This window comes from Ovis canadensis, chromosome 7, assembly GCF_042477335.2.
Source record: "Ovis canadensis isolate MfBH-ARS-UI-01 breed Bighorn chromosome 7, ARS-UI_OviCan_v2, whole genome shotgun sequence".
Taxonomy (NCBI): Eukaryota; Metazoa; Chordata; class Mammalia; order Artiodactyla; family Bovidae; genus Ovis; species Ovis canadensis.
The window spans coordinates 67,159,732-67,177,938 of record NC_091251.1 but is presented as its reverse complement, the minus strand read 5'-3'; the positions used below and the strand labels follow the sequence as shown (position 1 = coordinate 67,177,938).

At 35.7% G+C, this 18,207-nt stretch overlaps 1 protein-coding gene across 1 annotated transcript in view; it reads right to left on the bottom strand.

Annotated features, from left to right (window-relative positions):
• Positions 1-4,257: 4,257 nt before the first annotated feature.
• Positions 4,258-18,207, bottom strand: part of WDR72 (WD repeat domain 72) — a 222,441-nt gene continuing 208,491 nt past the window's right edge. The window contains exons 19-20 of the mRNA XM_069596477.1: positions 11,848-11,952; positions 4,258-6,603 (exon numbers count right to left, since the gene is read on the bottom strand). Coding sequence (XP_069452578.1) covers positions 6,548-6,603; positions 11,848-11,952 — 161 coding nt within the window. The 3' untranslated portion in view covers positions 4,258-6,547. The remainder of the gene's footprint in view (positions 6,604-11,847; positions 11,953-18,207) is intronic.

The following is an 18,207-nucleotide window of genomic DNA, read 5'->3' as shown; positions in this document are numbered from 1 at the left end:
TCAAGAACATGAAGAACAAAAGTAATAACAAATAGTGAAAACCAGATTAAAAGATACCAAATGTAGAAACCACTCCTCACGTTTTGCTTCACCTGTGCCTGGAATGGTGTATATTTGCTTGCTATTGGGCACATTGACCAACCATGTACAAAAAGAACACTCTGAAGAATCCCTCACAAAAGCTACCTATGCTTACTATCACATGTCCTAGTTCTAGCAAAATGCCAGGAATTAAAGAAAAGCTCACTTCTCTTCAGTTTCTGATACTAAAGAAGGGCCCACTTATTTACATAAAGGTGGTCCTCCTGGTTTCAGTTATGCCTGGGTACAAGAGCCACCTGCTTTTGCAAGGGAGTGACCCTGCCCCCCGCCCCCCCATCTATGCAATAGCCCAACACCTTCTTTTTGTCTTCTGGCCTCACTTTTAGGTGCCCTGGGCCTCTCTTCTCAGAGCCTTCATTTGATTTGCACATAGAACTAACTGGAATGCAGTCACCTCTAGTTAGGTCAGAGAAAATGGCTTCATTTGGATGATGGAAGGAAAATCTCTCCACATTCACTAAATACTTTAACTCCTTAGATATTGCAAAGAATAAAGGGACAGACTTTCACCATTTCCCAATAAAGCTTAGGAAGTAGTGGAATAAAGCAGTGTTTTCTTCCGTTTTCTTCAAAGAAAGGCTTTAGCCTGAGAGAAGGTAAAGAAGTAAGATCCTAGTAAATAAAGAAACAGAAACCTAATACTACCAGCATGTACGAGAGTAGACTATGACTTCTGTATTAAGGGAAATGATGAATGTTTTCACATGATGCGAACCACTTTAGCACAACCTTAAAATAGTACGTTAGAGATATGTGAAGACATAGAGAAATTTGCCTGTACACTTTAAACCTTTTCTCTTCCACAAAGATTTTTAGTAAATATATGCTTTGGTCTAGAGCTCAGAGAATGTGAAAGAAAATTTCTAGCCTTGAGTGTTGCTGCCACCTACATGGCAGGAAGACTACAAACAAAACCTAACCCATTTCCAGACGTGCATCAGCCGTAGTATACTTGCTATGAAAACATACTTCAGAAATCCCCAAATTTGTTTCTTTATTTGACTATCCAAGTCACAACTGAAGTGATAGTATATAGTATTTTGATCTCACTTCTTATCTCAAATTCTTGCAGAAATTGGAGCAAATCACTTTGTTTAGATTAGTGGGAATACACCAGTTGTATGGAATAAAGGCTGATCCAATGAAATCTTCCTTAACATCAAAACAATCCAAAGTGCAACTTGAGCCCTGTGACTATGTCTCAGGAAGAGGATGAAGGCTCCCAATCTTACTGTCTGATAGTTTTCTCTCCCTAATCACGCAAGCTCTAAAATACAAAAGGAAGAAATAAGTAAAATGTCTCCTCAGTTGATTGTAACTATCATGTTCATGGTGCATGCTCAGTTGTGTCTGACTCTGCAATTCTATGGACTATATATTGCCAGGCTCCTCTGTCCATGGGATTTTCCAGGCAAGAAAACTGGAGTAGGTTGCCATTTCCTTCTCCAAGGGATCTTCCCAACCCAGGGACCTAACCTGGGTCTCCTGCATTGACAGGGAGATTCTTTACCACTGAGCCACCTCGGAAGACCCATTATAACTATGGAAGTGAAAGTGTTAGTTGCTCTATTGTGTCCAACTATTTGCAACCCCATGGACTGTAGACTGCCAGGCTCCTCTGTCCTTGGGATTTTCCAGGGAAGAGTACTGGAGTAGGTTGCCATTTCCTTCTCCAGGGAACTTCCCAACCCAGGGATTGAACCTGGGTCTCCTGCATTGCAGGCAGTTTCTTTACCATCTGAGCCATCAGGGAAGCCCATTATAACTATAAATTGATGCAAATGGAGATAACATAAATGTAAGAAATCATTTAATACAGATAGGAAAGGTTATTTCTGATAGGAAATGCAGTTGTCACTGCAGAACTATCTCTTTAAAAGTCTAAAGGAAATTTGTGATATGAAGAACATGTCGTAGATCTTTTTATCTTGGATGGCATCATCTGAGACTATGATGGTCAGTGACTGAGGCTATGTGAAAACACCTTCTCTCTGGAAAAAACACATGTAAGATTGAAAAGCCGATTGATAACTTTACAGATAATTGCAATTAAAATAATTGCTAAGTGAATAAATGAAAGGTTTTGTAAGCAAGTACCAAGCAATTATTGCTATTACATCATGTTATAAATATTGGCATTTTGCTGGCACTTGGCACTTTCCAGATTTAGGCATAGTGTTTACTAAACATGTACTAATTATCTTCAGTGTTAAAAACCTTGTATCCTTGAATTAAAAGATCACTGCTACCTTTACAGTTAGTAACATGTTGAAGACAGAAAGCGTCCCTAAAAAGGATAATGAGAAAACATGGTTTGTGGAATTGAAAAAGGCATTTGGGGAAGCAATGTCAAAAGGAAACACCATTTGTGCTCAATATTTCCCCCTGTATACTGATAGAAATAAGCCATTTGAAGCATTTTCAGTGGTCTGTGGTTTCGGTTTTCATACAGTATTTAAAAAGTATATCTTACTGTTTGCATCCTTGTAGTCATGTGCATCGGAGCTACTTCACTTTCACTTTTCACTTTCATACATTGGAGAAGGAAATGGCAACCCACTCCAGTGTTCTTGCCTGGAGAATCCCAGGGATGAGGGAGCCTGGTGGGCTGCTGTCTATGGGGTCAGACAGAGTCGGACACGACTGAAGCGACTTAGCAGCAGCAGCAGCAGCAGTCATGTGCATGATGATGGGGTTATCACAGTCTATTTACCTGCAATATACTTTCTGGGATAAAAGTTATTTATCTTAGACTTAAGGAATAGAGTCTAAGACTAGAAGACAGCAAAAAATTCAGTAATCAAGATAAATGTATTTCAATGGAATATTTATAAAAATCGAAATAATGCAAAAAGCTTGACACTGAAATCTTCAATAAAGTTGGGGTCTGCAAAGGTCTGATGAGGGTGAGAGAAGTGAAAGAGGGGTGCCAGGACAGAGCTCACTATAGTCCCTGCCCGGCCAATGACATGAAATGACATGCTGTCTTCAAGGGTCACAGTTGAATAAGCGTTTCCAGTGGCATGCTCTTACTGGAATATCTGTTAATTTCCAGTTTACAGTCTTACCATACATGCTATCTGTAGGGTCTTTGTTGATGAAGTCAGTGTGAAGTGTTCTGGGGACCACTGAACATGAAGCCATGTAATTTCATCAGAAATATATCCACTTAACAAAGTTTTAACTTGGCAATTTTTTCTAATTAATTCAAATTAATTTTGAATTAATTTTCACAATTAATTTTGAAAGTATTTTACATTGTTAACTAGGTACATGTTTACAAAGCAATGACTTCCATGTGAGATTAGATGCAACTGAGCATTTTACATGTAAAAGGGCATTTTGTAGAGAACCAAAGGATATATAGTATTATATTTAAATAACTGTGTAATAAAAATGCATGCAATATAAAAATTTTAAAATTACATGAATGAGTCCAGTCTATGAAAATAAGACTTTAAAGTCGATTGGAATTAATATATTCTGAGCCTTCATTTAAAACATCTGGTATAAAACTTAAATTTTAAAAGTTCAGTTATTATAATGTGCCCTCTAAAGATTGAAGAGAAAGTATATCTTTTCTAAAATGTTCATATGAATAATTATAAAAGGCTTTTAAATACATAACACTGGAAGAAAATGTACAAGGAAGGAAGTAAAAAATACCTCAAATACTATCTTGAGATAGGATGTTAATACTTAGTAAAATATTCCCTAGCATTTTTCTAATAGTGAGATGTTCAAAGTAGTCTTAACTTAGTTACTAAAATAGCAACAGAATATTTCAGGCCTGAGGCCACCATTCTATGTTTATAATGCTATAAATTTTACCATATATTTGAGCTGTTTTACAGTGTTCAGATTGCTTTCCATAAACCACCTCATAGAGGGCCTCTGGACGAGCCCTGTGAGGGAGTTCTCCACATGAATGGGGAAGCGAGGCTCTGAGATGCAGAGCAGGGACACACTGCCTGGACACATGGCAGTGAAATCGTGACTCTTAAACCTAGATTCTTCCCTTATGCAGTATAGCCAGTGTGTAACTGCACAATGAATAACAGAACCTGGCTTGCAAATGTAAAAATATGAATTCCATGGAGGAAAATATATAATCATAAGCATCATCAAGATTCTTACCAGAAAAGAAACTCAATATAATTTTCAAATGATTTATTTATTACAGTAACAAGGAAGACTCTGGATACAAACAGGTTCTTTTGCTAATATAATAACTGCATTGTTACCTAAGACTGGACATACTAAAGGATAAACACCTAGATAAGAGGCAGTCAGTTTTGAGTTTCTAGCTGTGGTACTCTAAGAGTGTTCTATTTAATTGTGTGTCAATTTACTATTTCAAATTCTCTTTGCAACAGAAATTCCTGAAACATGTTGAACATGAGTCAATATCATTATTTTTAAACAGACTAGTGGATCTGTATCATAGATACACTTGCACATGGATATTAGGGAATGTTATTTAAGTGTCTATCTCTAAAATTCTCACTTTTAGGAATTAAAAGTTTTTATATTTAATGGTGGTGTTTTCCAGAATTCATATTAATAAAAGGAAATTTTAATGAGTCATTTGATAGGAATTTTTAAATTGTAGCAACTATAAAATGTGATACCAACAAAATCTTAAAAATCTCTTTAGTGATACCAGGGTTATGCTACTTTTAATTTCCTATAGCTAGTGACATAATAAAACATTCATCAAGGATTCAATATTGATTTCCTTGGACCTGAAAAAATGCTTAATATGGCAACTATTTAAACTTATTTTTATTTTTCTTTGAAAAAATAATAATAGAACATAGCTATAAAAACAAAGAAGTTTATTTTTAATCAACATATTTAATGGTTACAACTATTAAAATTGCCCTTTTGAGAAGATATATCTTTATTTGACATTACTATCATTAAAAATATTTTGAGAAGTACTCCTTGTAATGGCTTTCAGCACCAGTATACAGCATGCAAGAAACTGTGTTCTATTGCTTAGCTTACTACCTTCCTTTTATTTTGAAATTTGATCTAAGTGGCTTTTGACAATCCTCAGAGGGTGAGGAAAGTACATACATATATATTTTTTTTCCAAAGGATGATAGTTTTCCATCATTATTCATTTAACAATATGTTACTGAAATAAAACTCAAAAGTAAATCCAAGTAATATCATCTTTTAGGGCAAAAAAAAAAAAAAACCACACACACACACACAACACATATTTTTATCTTTTTTTTAAAAGTCATAGTCACCTGATGTCTACTTATGGTATATTCACTTAGGTCAATAATTGTAACGTCCTTGAGGGCAGAGACCACACTATTTCAATTTTATAGTTCTATTCTTTAATCTCCCCCTATACCTTGCCCTTTGCATCCTCCCTTGCACAGAATCTGATGCTGGTGCCCCAAAAAATGTTTGTTGAAGTGACTAGAATTTCCATATTAGATGGATATATAAAGATATGTATCATATATTTAACATATTAATTCTATTTTTCTATGGATTAGTCAATATTTGTACTCATGTGCACACTAATAATCTTCTTTGTGATTTTCTATAAATTCAGGAATTATACAGTATAAATCACAGCAGATAAATCAGATCACTGAAGGCCTAAGTAGATCAGCACTTTATGTCTGTTCCTGTTTATATTGCTTCACATATTTTAGTTTGAGAATTCCTGCTTCTTTCTGGGAATAGAAAGTCAAGCTTCTTTCCGGGAATAGAACTACAAGAGTTTATACTTAATAAGGATCAATTGTGATGTGCTATCAGTAGTTTCCTCTTCCCTAGTTCACATCTATATGGCCAACAAAATCAGCCTTTAGCTAAAGACATTAGCCTCTATGTCATTAGAAGTCTAAATTAACTTGACTGCACAAGATTGGTCTCTGTTATACTGTGTATCACTTATTTGGGCTAATTGATGACTAAATGGAATTGGCTACTTTGTTGACAACATTTCATGCTTAAAGATGAGATTTACTGTAGGATGATTGATTCAAATTAAAGCATCTACTAAAACATAAATGCCCTCACCTAACAAATCAAACAAATTTGGTAAAGTTTTAGAGTAAGTACATTTAAGCAACATTAAATTTAAAAGAATTGTTTGTTATATTGTTTAAAAGCAAATGGGGTTATATAATTCAGGAACTGTAAACTGGAAGAAAAATCTAAAATAGTATTAAATTTGTGTCTGTGGGCTGCTCTACTTGTTGGAATCACAAAATGATTTAGACAATGATTTCCTAAAACTAGAGGAATTTGAATATTTTTGATCAGTGATGACTCTGAACAAAGTACCGGCAAATCTGTCACAAATTAATAATTAGACTAGTAATAACATAGCTTATACATACAATGATAAACAAATGGCATGTTTGAGTTTTCTTAATTTGTCCAAGTCCAGTTCCTACGGTTGAGGTTACAATTAGCACAGCTTGCAGGAGCACACCTTTTCTATCCATAAATGATGCTTTCGTTTACCTGGAAAGAAAACAGATTATCTTGGGTTATATGGTGAAATGAAGAAAGGGAAGGAGGAAAGAAGGGTAAGAGGAAGGGTGGAAGAGAGAGGAGGATGAAAGGAGGGAGGAAATGAAGAAAAATAAAAGGCAAGAAAGGGAAGAAGGAAAGAAGAAAGCAGTTACTCATAATTTCTACATTTCTTTCTCCATACAAAATAAAATGTTAATATAATAAAGAAATTCTTATAAGCCAAGCCTCAGGTAACTGTATTTTAATTGCACATATTATTAATATGGTTTTTTTTTAATCACTGAGAAAGATCAGAAGTTGTCAACAAGATTAATTGAGTTTGAAATAAATAAATTTCCATAAATTTCAAGCAGTTGAATTGTTCTTGGAGAAGCTCACCATGGCAGTGTTAGGACAAAATAGTATAAATATCAGTTGAAATACGGTTTGAGCTATAGAATTCTTTCTGAGAATGTATTTCTCAGACTGCAGGCTAAAAAAAAAAATCACTTGATTAAATTAATTTGATTAATTAGAGCATTGTGCCTCAGTTAACTACTTCTAAACACATTTATATTAATAATGTGACCAATCATAGTAACTCCCGTTCCTACTGGCAAAAACTCAAAAAGCTGATTATTTATGTTAGCTAAACCAATATTCAATATTGTATTATATATGTATTAGTTATATATGCCCAGAATTTTATATCTTTTAAAAATTATTAGATTAATGCTTTTTCCCTTTTGGTAAATTATTTAAAATATTGAAGTTGTTAAACACAACTAGAAGATAGAGCTTGCATTTTTTTACTACTGGAATTGTTCTTACTTCTTCTAGAACATTTTTTTTAGCGCTAGTCATAAGAAGTGTGTTCTTGATGGCTATGACTGATGGACTGCTCACACATGCTACATTTTTTCTGCTTCATGCATCATCATCAGCCATCTCCAACACTCCACTCCTGAATCTGTCCTACTTTCTGTTACCTGATTTTTGCTGGTGATTCATGAGCCAGAATAGTATAAAAAAAAAAAAAAAAAGCTTTGCTTTTCACAATGCAGTATCTTCTACGAAACAGTAAGAAACCTAGTTTTATTCATCAGATTCATGCAAATATAATACTGATTAACAGTGATATATGTAGATCTACACACATAATGTGCCATATAAAAACCACTAAAATGTTCTGTTAATGGCAGAATGCATGCTGATTATAAACTACTTCAGAATGACATAAAAATGCTTACCTGAAAATGCATTTTATTGTGTGTACTTCCAAACCCTCTTTTGTCACTATTATTTATAGCTGAAGCCGTATTTAAGTGCACTATCCCTGGTGCACTAGTAACTAAAATTCTTAGTTTTCCAAGCCAATAAGGTGATAAAAGCTCAAGGTTTCTCATTAACACTTGGATAAAATTTGTGAACGTCACACTAAATTTTTATCATCATGAGTACAAAAATAAGGGGCCAAGAACATTTTTTTTTAATATTCTGGAGATCAGGGATTGGGCTATATACAATCACTGTAGCCAACAAAATACTATACTGAACTATTTTTGTGATAACATCTTTCCGATTCAGAAGTGACCAGGCCTTAAAGAGCCAAAGAAAGAAAGCCTAATGGCCCTAAAAACACAAAAAAGGGAGCTGTAAGTTCACATGTTGTCTCAGTGCTTCTATTACTAGACATCAAAGTTATTCCCACAGGTTCCATGAATGTATATATGCTGGTGAAGAAGCCAGTAGACTTCACAGAGTCTAAGCCAGAAACTTCAATCTGGGACTCACCTGTGAGTCAAAAGTCTTTGCTAATGAATTATTCCAAAGAAAAGACACTGCTGAGGGAGACTTTAACCTATCAGACAAGACCTCCAGGTTCACTGGCAGGGTCAGAGTAACAAGAATGCTGTGGTCTAAAGCTGTTTTGCCCAACCTTAATGGACTGCAGGCACTCACCTGGGTATTCAACTTGAACCAATAAAGAGATCACAATGGCATGATGAATAAGGTAGAGCCCTCTAGAAGAGGTGAATGACCACTCCATCAGGCATCTAAACTGTGACCTATATGCAAGCTCCAGCCCATTTACAAATGGCTCATCCCAGCTGGTGAAGCAGTGATGTCAACGAAAAAATAATCTACATACTGAGTTAAAACCCATTTTGTTCAAAGATAATTCACAAAGTCAATCTTACTGTTTTATATACATTCTAAAAATCTGATTTTATTACTGGCATTTTTAAATGCTCCATCAACAGTTTACAAATTTCAACTTCATTAAAAAGAAATTAGTTTCTCTGCACTGTAAGTTTCTTACTCCCTAAAGATGCAAACTAGTTGATAGGAGCAATATAAAGCTATGTAAGTTTCAGTAAAATGATGTTTTAGAGGATTTGCCAAGAAAAGACTTTACCTGGAGAGAACAATATCCAATGCAATACTCTTGAACTGTGCTTGAGTAGAAAAATGATTTTGTTTTCACTTTCTGGGTGCCGTTTGAACAACTGACATATTCATTAAAAATGATATAATAAATATATTTGTTATTTAGAACTGCATAAATAAAGCCATGTAAGGTCAATATCCATTAAAGGCAAAAGACTGATCACATCCACCTTTGTAACTAGGGGATTTGCATATATATGAAAGCACTAAAAATAATTTAAAGTGAAATATTCCAGGTGAAAATGGTAAGATTAGCTCATTCAGATTTAAATATGCTTCTTTCCATACAAGAAATAATGAATATAATAATGCAGTTATAAGCTTAGCTACTGAAGCACTTTTACTGTTTTGAGGACATCTTCTCAAACCTTACCACTTAAAGATCCCAAATTTTATTTTTTTCTTCTAACAAAGGTGGTTTAACATGCTTTCCAGAGCAACACCACCTATACATGGTAAATAGAGGTCACTAGACCACCAAAGTAACGTTTATACTTTTGGAGCTCTACATTTGAATGACTTGATATTTTGAAGTTGATTTTTGGACGTTGAGAAGCGGCCAGTCATATTTTCATGGTTCAAGGGAAGTCCCACCCTGCCACCAATTTCACAAATCTTCCTTCATGTTCAGTTTTAAGAATTTTGTTTCTCAAATGCTCATACTTCAAGGAAATACACTCTATCATCAAAATCTTTCTTACTAAACAAGCATCTCTGTCAGAAGTGTCTTAATTTCTTATCACAGAATTTTATCCACACAAGGAGCAATAAATAATTCATGCCACTGCCTCTTTGTTGTGTGTCCCTGAACTGCACAGAGCTGCAAGGCTGACAGCTGTGTCAGGACAAGCACCAAGGATCTGACATGACAAGTGACTAACAAGTTTCTTTCAGTTCATAGAGAAGGAAGACAATGGCCCAAAGTGCAGAAAGAAACCTTGAAACAAAATAAAACTGCTTCTTTCTTTTTACCTAAGTGTTTGCTATGAGCTTATTTCCACCCCACAAGCCCTGGTCATTTTATAGGACTGCCCAGCCCCCTTTATTCCTCACACTCGCTTGGCCATTTACGCCCGGCCACGGATCAATATGAGCAATTCTTGGAGAAATACGATGTCTCCATGACAACCAAGCCACAAATTCTCAGTGGAAGGCAGTGAGACCAGTAGTGAACTCTCCAGAGGTTTCTAGGCCTATAAGGCTAGATGTCTTAAAATGCAGGAATGGACAGAAGAAAAAGCCAGAGTAATTCATTCTTTATTACCAGTTTAATGATGTCCAATGTATAGAATGGTACTCACTTTTTAAGTTAAGATTCTTTATCAACACTTCTGTTTTCTAATTGATCTTTCTTTTTTGATATATCTTTTTGTTTATGCCAATCAGATAGACTGTGCTATATTTTAATGTCACCACAATTACATTCATACTGAGGGATGACCAAAATTTATTCTAGTTTTAAAACAGCATAAAGCTGATCTATTCTTGCAAAAAACAACAACAACAACAACAATGAACACTTCAGTAAAAACTTCACTCATGTATTTAACTGCCTGATAAGGTGATTGATAGAAAACTGTTGATTATCACAGTTTAAAAACCTAGTCAAAATCAGACAATTGTAGTCAGAACTAAATTTAAAAATGCTACCACTACTCTCTCCCTTTTCATGTGGGACACATCTGTAAGGCAGCGGGTGGGGCTGTTGTGCTGATGAAAATTTTCTGTCATTGCTGCTAAAGACGCCATTTCTCAGCCCCATGGATGCTGAGGCAGAAGTGTGGCTGAGAACAGACACACAGCAGCAGTTCGTCTTTTGAGGAATCTTGGTGTAGTGGAGGGGACTGAAATACAAGCCATTGCCACTGGGCCAACTGGGGTTCCAAGATGACTTAGGGGACCTGACATAGATTGCAGGCTGCACCTTTCACTGAAAATTAAATCTCAGTAGCTCTCCTCGGGGAAGGATCAGGGGACTGTTTGCAGCTGCCCCCTGTCAGTGAAGGCTACAAGATTTGGAAATCTCTTAACTAAGCTGACAGACCACAGAGAGGATGAATCAAAAATCTGATACATGGATCAGCACACAAAGATGCGAGAGGGTAGAGGGTACACAGCAGCCAGAGAAAACAGCAAAGAAAAACGTTCAGGGAGGGAAGATAGTTAACTCACTCATACTAATAAGGCATCTTCTAGCATTTAATGGTTTTGTAGTGAGCCAGGAATTGTCTTTCAACTCTCGTAACTTTTTTTTTCCCCCTCTTAATTAGTTCATTGTTAAGACCAGGCAGGCTTCAAGACAAAACAGGAAGAAAAACTCATGCTTAAGTTTTCTTGGACGTATCCTTCCAGTACATTTCTGTCTATTCTTTCTACAAAGAAAATACAAGCATCAGTAACCTGGACAGAGGGTAAATTTTATTGAATGCTTTCTCTTTTCTCCCTAATTCTCCACTTCCTCTTGATTCCATCATTTGAAATATTTTAAAATGTTGCTATTTCTCAAGTTTCCAACCTCTGCCTCTATTAACCAGTTTAGCCTAAAATTGATGATAATGAACTAATAGTGTCAGCTTCCCTTCTCAGTCATAAAGCCTTTGTACTTCCTCCAACTGAATTCTTGATGAAAGAGGAAAAGATAACAGCTCCACACTGTGACCCCTGGAGGTGACCATTAATTTGACAGTGCAGCTGCTAAAAGAAAACAGCATTACAATGTCCTCTCCCCTCACCCCCTTCCAAGGACCCCAAAGCTGTGTCAAATTTATCATTTATACTTGACTATTTTTAAATGGCTTTCACCTGGACTCTCAGACTCTTCCAAGACACATCTGTCAGGCATGTCCTCGGTGTCTTGGAAGTTTGCCGAGTTTGAGTTGCTGTCATGCTTGACCGAACTGACTGGAGCTATTAAAAAAGAGAGAGAGCAAAGAAAGAGAAAAGGGCGATGAGAAAGTAGTAATAAACACCATTAAACATTTCCTTTCATTTCCACAGATATTTCCAGGGACACACTACATAAACACAAATAATAAATTGAAATAAAATGTATCCTCTAAGTATGTATTGGCAGACATGTAATTAGTTGAAAAATCTATAGATGAGACTTTATCTAGAAGAAAAATAAGTTTGTAGCATCAGCTTAAAAGCTACAAAGTAACAAAGTGATCCCTTCGAAACAGAAAGCATATTTTTAATGCATAAATCTAAAAGAGTATAGTCAATTAACAGCAATGGGACCAGCTCTGTCCTGGTGCAGTGGTTCTTTTTGTCACACAAATCACAGTGGATGAACACTTTTCATGCATTTTGGTTTTCTTTCATCAAATTAAAAATGATGGTTCCAAACACAAATAAAAAATCCCTATAAAAATAAATTTTAAAAGATAGGATAAATACATTGCAAATGATAATAAGGAGAGGTGATCTTTTGAATGACAGGTCTTCACACAACTACAATGAGATATTTTCTGAGTAGGAATTATGCACAGAAATGAAAGCGAAAATAGGAATATAAAATTTCCTATAAACACATTACAACTACTAGCTCTGTTAGAGAAGCACAGGCTTAAGTTTCCACATTTTTCTACAAGTAACATATTTCCCTATTATATTTGTTCAAGGAATCACTTAATCAGGAAAAGTAGATGTGGTGTTCATGAAGACATTCTGAATAGCAAAACAAAGCAAGCCTTAAATAATATAAATTATGTCATACTCATCTAAAGCCAAGCAGTACGGACTTTTGTCTATCACAGATTTCTTTGGTGAAAATTACCACTGTCTCCTCATGTCCTGATAACACACACAACATATTATTTATAAGCCATAAATGCAATAGAGGAAATATATATTTATGTCATAATATGTTTATATATATATTTAGCATAGATATTTAATAAGAAATAATCTGTTGGCCCAGGGCAGTGGGCTGGCTGCTGTTTGTAAGCCTCCCTTAGGAGATGAGGGAGCAAATGCAGAGGCTAGAGCTTGTGTTACTTCACACATTCAATAAGTGATGCAGAGGGCTGCCTGAGGGACAAAGTAGCCTTAGGAGAGCTCACACCTCCCAGACTGCTGTCTTGCTTTCATGGACTGTGCACAGCAGTGGTGCCCATAACCTGAAACCCATATACACACATTTAAAGGAGACCAGTGACATGTTTCTGTTCTAAATATCCTCTCTAGTTTCACCCACCCTTTCAGAATACCAATAATGCTGCTTTGTTGTGTGGAAGGGCAAGCACAGAATTAGAATTCACTTTTTATTTGGGAATAAAATACGAGAAAAACTATTCAAAATTCTGCTTTTGAATAAATAAGCACAACTTTTCATTTTGAGTTCTCTGAAAACAAACATGGAAGTAGGTACCATGTCTGTTTTAGTCACCTGTGTATACCCTAGGCTATGGAAAGTATTCTTAAGGATTTGTGTGATGAGTAAATAGATAAACAAATGAATGAAGCAGAGGTACCATACTGGATGTCCTTCTGATTCAAGAGTATATATGCTTTATCTTCAGCTTGACCTGTTCAGCTTCTTGTTTAGGCCCACTTGAGATGAAAGATGTATATTTACAAAGTGGTGGTGTTCCATGACTTGGAAGGAGAGCTAAGTAGTATGTATGGCCTATTTTCCTCAGTTTAGATCATACTTAATTTTACTTTTGAATCCATAGATTTTTTTGAAATGTTTAAGTGGAATAATTAAATGCATCAAAGTTGCAGAATACTATTACATTGGTCAAAATTTTCTGGCCTACTTTCTTGATTTTCATTCCTCCAAAACGCTCTTCTAGATACAGGGGCCTCAAAGAGCTGAAGAGAGCATGGTATTAGAACAACAAAGTCCATGCCTACCACCAGATTTAGCGGCAATAAAGTAGTTCCAGGATGAACTGACATTCCAGATCTTTCAAGAAAACAGGAAAGTAAGATGTATCAATAGTTTTAGCTGCACGAGCTTTATTAAACTCACACTATAAGGTACCTTTGCAGGTATTTTTGTCTCCAGAAAGATTTTGGAGGGTGTTGTTTGTGGTGGGGGGAGTAGACTAGAGTAGTAGAATACAGTAGTAAAGTAGAAAGGGTTGCTCATTAGATCTTTGGCTTAATTGCACTTTTGCTTCCAAATTTGAGAGATGGTACAAGATTTGCCTTTTAGTTTTTACTGGGTAGCTTATAGAGTATCCGATTAAATTCACTGTGGAAGAAATTCTTACATTCTGTCAATTGGGAACAATAGACATTGAAGAGGTTAATTATTGCCATTCCACTTATTTTTTTTGATAGGCCAGTGTTTGCAATTATTCTTTTGGGTGTTTCTTGTGATGTGTGACGTTTCATCATTTAACTCTGACATGATGTGTGGCCGAGGCTTCTCTAATGAATAATTTCAAAAATGATGAAATAAAAAAAAAATATTGATCTGGTGATTATCAGGGTAGAGCCCTGTGCTAGATCATGTGAGGGGATAAAAAAATGAGGCATTTCTAAGGTGCCCACATATAACTTGTGATATAGTTGAGTTATAATAGAAACTAATAGGAGCATTAGAGAGAATATTCCAAGAGTAACATGGTTTTTAAGGAATGCAGAGGTAATTCTCCTGCAATAGGGTGTGTTAGGAAGTAAAATTTGAATTAAATCTCATTGAGAAGTAATATGAGTAGCCCAAAAGGAGCTTGTTCTCTGCAAAAGGAAAAAATGTGAACTCAAGCCTGGCCAAAGAAATACAGTAGCCTGGTGTCACAGATATATTTAACAGAGTATTGCTGCCTATTTTTATATGTATTTTTAATGAATTCTCCTTACATGTTGCTTTGAGCGTTCCCTGAATTGCTGTTGTGGCGAATTCCTCTCACCTGTAGAAGTTAGCTATAGACAGGTTTTCCCTTGCCGTAGATAGTCGATAATTTGATCTTTACGATGGTGGGCCCATTTATCACAGTAAGTTGTCCTTTCACTATACATATTGACTTTTGTTTATCAATACTAAAGTCCATTTGTAGCTCATCACTAAAGTTCTTGGATATTTTCAGTAGTTTTTGAAGATGCATTTTAGAGCTTGGCAGAGAGGTACTTTTGACATCAATATAGTGCAAATGGTTGCTAGGCTCATCCTTAACTTAAAATCAACTGTTTATTTCCTCTGTAATGCATTCTGAAATAGTCTACATTTGGGGGGTGAGAGACAAAAAAGATAAACACTCCTTGACAGTTCTACCACTGAAAGATGTAAGGTGTTCCATTTACTCATCACACACCTCAAAATATTGCAACGACAAGGCTGGTGTTCTAAATATCTTTGTAGTACCTTTGGAAGCTAGATAGAGGAGAAAGTCCATGTACTTGGTAAAGATGCCTTTGACTATGGTGTGCTTAATTATTAGTGTTAAAGAAATTCCCAAAGAAATAAATGGTTCAATTGTAGACAATACAAAATAAGTAGTTTTTAAATTACACTTAAGAACATATACTCAACATTTAGAAAATGAAGATCATGGCATCTGGTCCCATCACTTCATGGGAAATAGATGGGGAAACAGTGGAAACAGTGTCAGACTTTATTTTTTTGGGCTCCAAAATCACTGCAGATGGTGACTGCAGCCATGAAATTAAAAGATGCTTACTCCTTGGAAGAAAAGTTATGACCAATCTAGACAGCATATTGAAAAGCAGAGACATTACTTTGCCAACAAAGGTCCATTTAGTCAAGGCTATGGTTTTTCCAGTGGTCATGTATGGATGTGAGAGTTGGACTGTGAAGAAAGCTGAGCGCCGAAAAATTGATGCTTTTGAACTGTGGTGTTGGAGAAGACTCTTGAGAGTCCCTTGGACTGCAAGGAGATCCAACCAGTCCATTCTGAAGGAGATCAGCCCTGGGATTTCTTTGAAAGGAATGATGCTCAAGCTGAAACTCCAGTACTTTGGCCACCTCATGCAAAGAGTTGACTCATTGGAAAAGACTCTGATGCTGGGAGGGATTGAGGGCATGAGGAGAAGGGGACGACAGAGGATGAGATGGCTGGATGGCATCACTGACTTGATGGACATTCTGAGTGATCTCCGGGAGTTGGTGATGGACAGGGAGGCCTGGAGTGCTGCGATTCAAGGGGTCGCAAAGAGTCGGGCATGACTGAGTGACTGAACTGAACTGAACTGAAGAACATATAATGAAAAAGCATGGAAAATTTTATGACGAAGACTCTATAGAAGAATTTACTGAAACAAATATGGTGACAGGGTAGTCACTCAGTCATATACAACTCTTTCTGACTCCATAGACTGTAACTCCACTGTCCATGGATTCTTCCTGCAAGAATACTGGAGTGGGTTGCCATTTCCTTCTCCAGGGTATCTTTCCAACCCAGGAATCGAACCTAGGGATCAAACCCAGTTCTCCTGCATTGCAGGCAAATTCTTCACTGTCTGAGCCACTATGGTATGCTCCTTTACCTCTCTCTATTCTCTATTGTGGTTTCAGTTAATGTGTAAAAATCCCTTCCTGCCTTTTCTCATCATTTGCAGAAATGCAAATATTCATTAAAATTTGAAGATGGCTAGGTCAAGGCAACAAACAACTTCAAGAAAAATCCTCCCCATTCATAGTGAGAGAATGACCACTGGGAAAAATCTCCATCATCTCAACAAACAGTAGTTGATTCTTGCATGCTGGGCCAGGACTGTAGTATATACAGAGCCTTTGTTAAAAATCCATATCAATCACAGTGTGAATAAAATTTGTAATGCAAATAATGTTTTCAATATGATGACTTATAAGTGATTGAAAAATAAATCCCATCTGGCATATGTATGGAGTTTGGGGAAGTACTGGAAATAGTGATAGGAAATCATTAACAAAAAGATATACCAGTTTGAAATGCTAGTCAATGGAGTAGAATAAACCATTGTAGTAGCAGATAAAACTTAGACAAAAATCTTATTTGCATCTTATTCAAAGGCATAAAAATAATGCGCAAGGTGCAGAAGTCACAAAAGACTAAAACTCTGCTCAATTACGAATGAGTAGTGGAGAAGAAGTCAAAGACCTGAGTCACAGTCTACCAGCTAAATGTGGTGGCCAAGAATTGGTCACTTCCTTTGCTGATAATTTAGATCTCTTCCAAATAATAAGGAATCAGTGTGAATAAATTTTAAAAATCTTTCTGTAGGCTTAGAAGAAAGAAAAACTACAATAAGTTCAACTAGAATTAAACACTAGTGCAACCCTGACTGATCACAAGAAAACTGCAATATGTTTTAAATTAAATAATCAGTGAAAAGACTTTAAGTGATAACACTAAAGTTGGAAACAAAGAATATCATTTGAACAGACCACAGATTCAGTTCACAGAGTGATTCTCTCTGGACAGATGTCTTATCAGAAAAGCATATGTAGCTAAAGAGCTGTGTACATATTACCCCTACTTAAAGAGTATCTACTGAGATAAACAAGTGATAGGACCTTCCGATTATATTTAAATAGCAATAGCTACATCCTGCATCAGACTTTAGGCTTACTTTGTGTTCAGTGTAGACTGGAGACTGGAAAAAAATATATATATACGAATGCTTAGAAATAAATAAAATATCTAGTGCTGCCTTATAACTAAGCAATAACTGTTTTATGGACAAGTTCAGCAAAATGAGTTAAGATTAGATTTATGTGTTTTATTATCTTTCTGCAAGTATAATCTGACACAGAGTATTATTTTCTGGGCGATATTTTCTAGTGTGAATTGCTTTAAGCATGAGATATTTTGGGATACATATAATACATAAACACAGAAGATCAAATTATTTACTATCTAATGGGAAAATTATTTTCTCTATAGCCAGGCTCTACAGTGAGGTGTACAACTAGATGTCTAATTTGAGGGAAGATAAATGGGAATGAGAAAGTAGTATTAATTGGTTACTTCATCTTTTAAAATAATGTTTATTCCTCTAAGATATAAAAGTTTTCCTGTTATCCAGGAAGTTTGAGCAATAGGCTGCTTTGGTAAGGCTGATAAATAAGAAAGTACATTTAGCCTAATGCCAGATACAAGGCAGATACTTGAACTATTTATGAAATTACTGAGTAAAACTGCTAATAGGAATTTCTAAGAATTAAAAAAGCAATAACTAATTTCACCTGTAGTTGAAGGGAAAACTCTT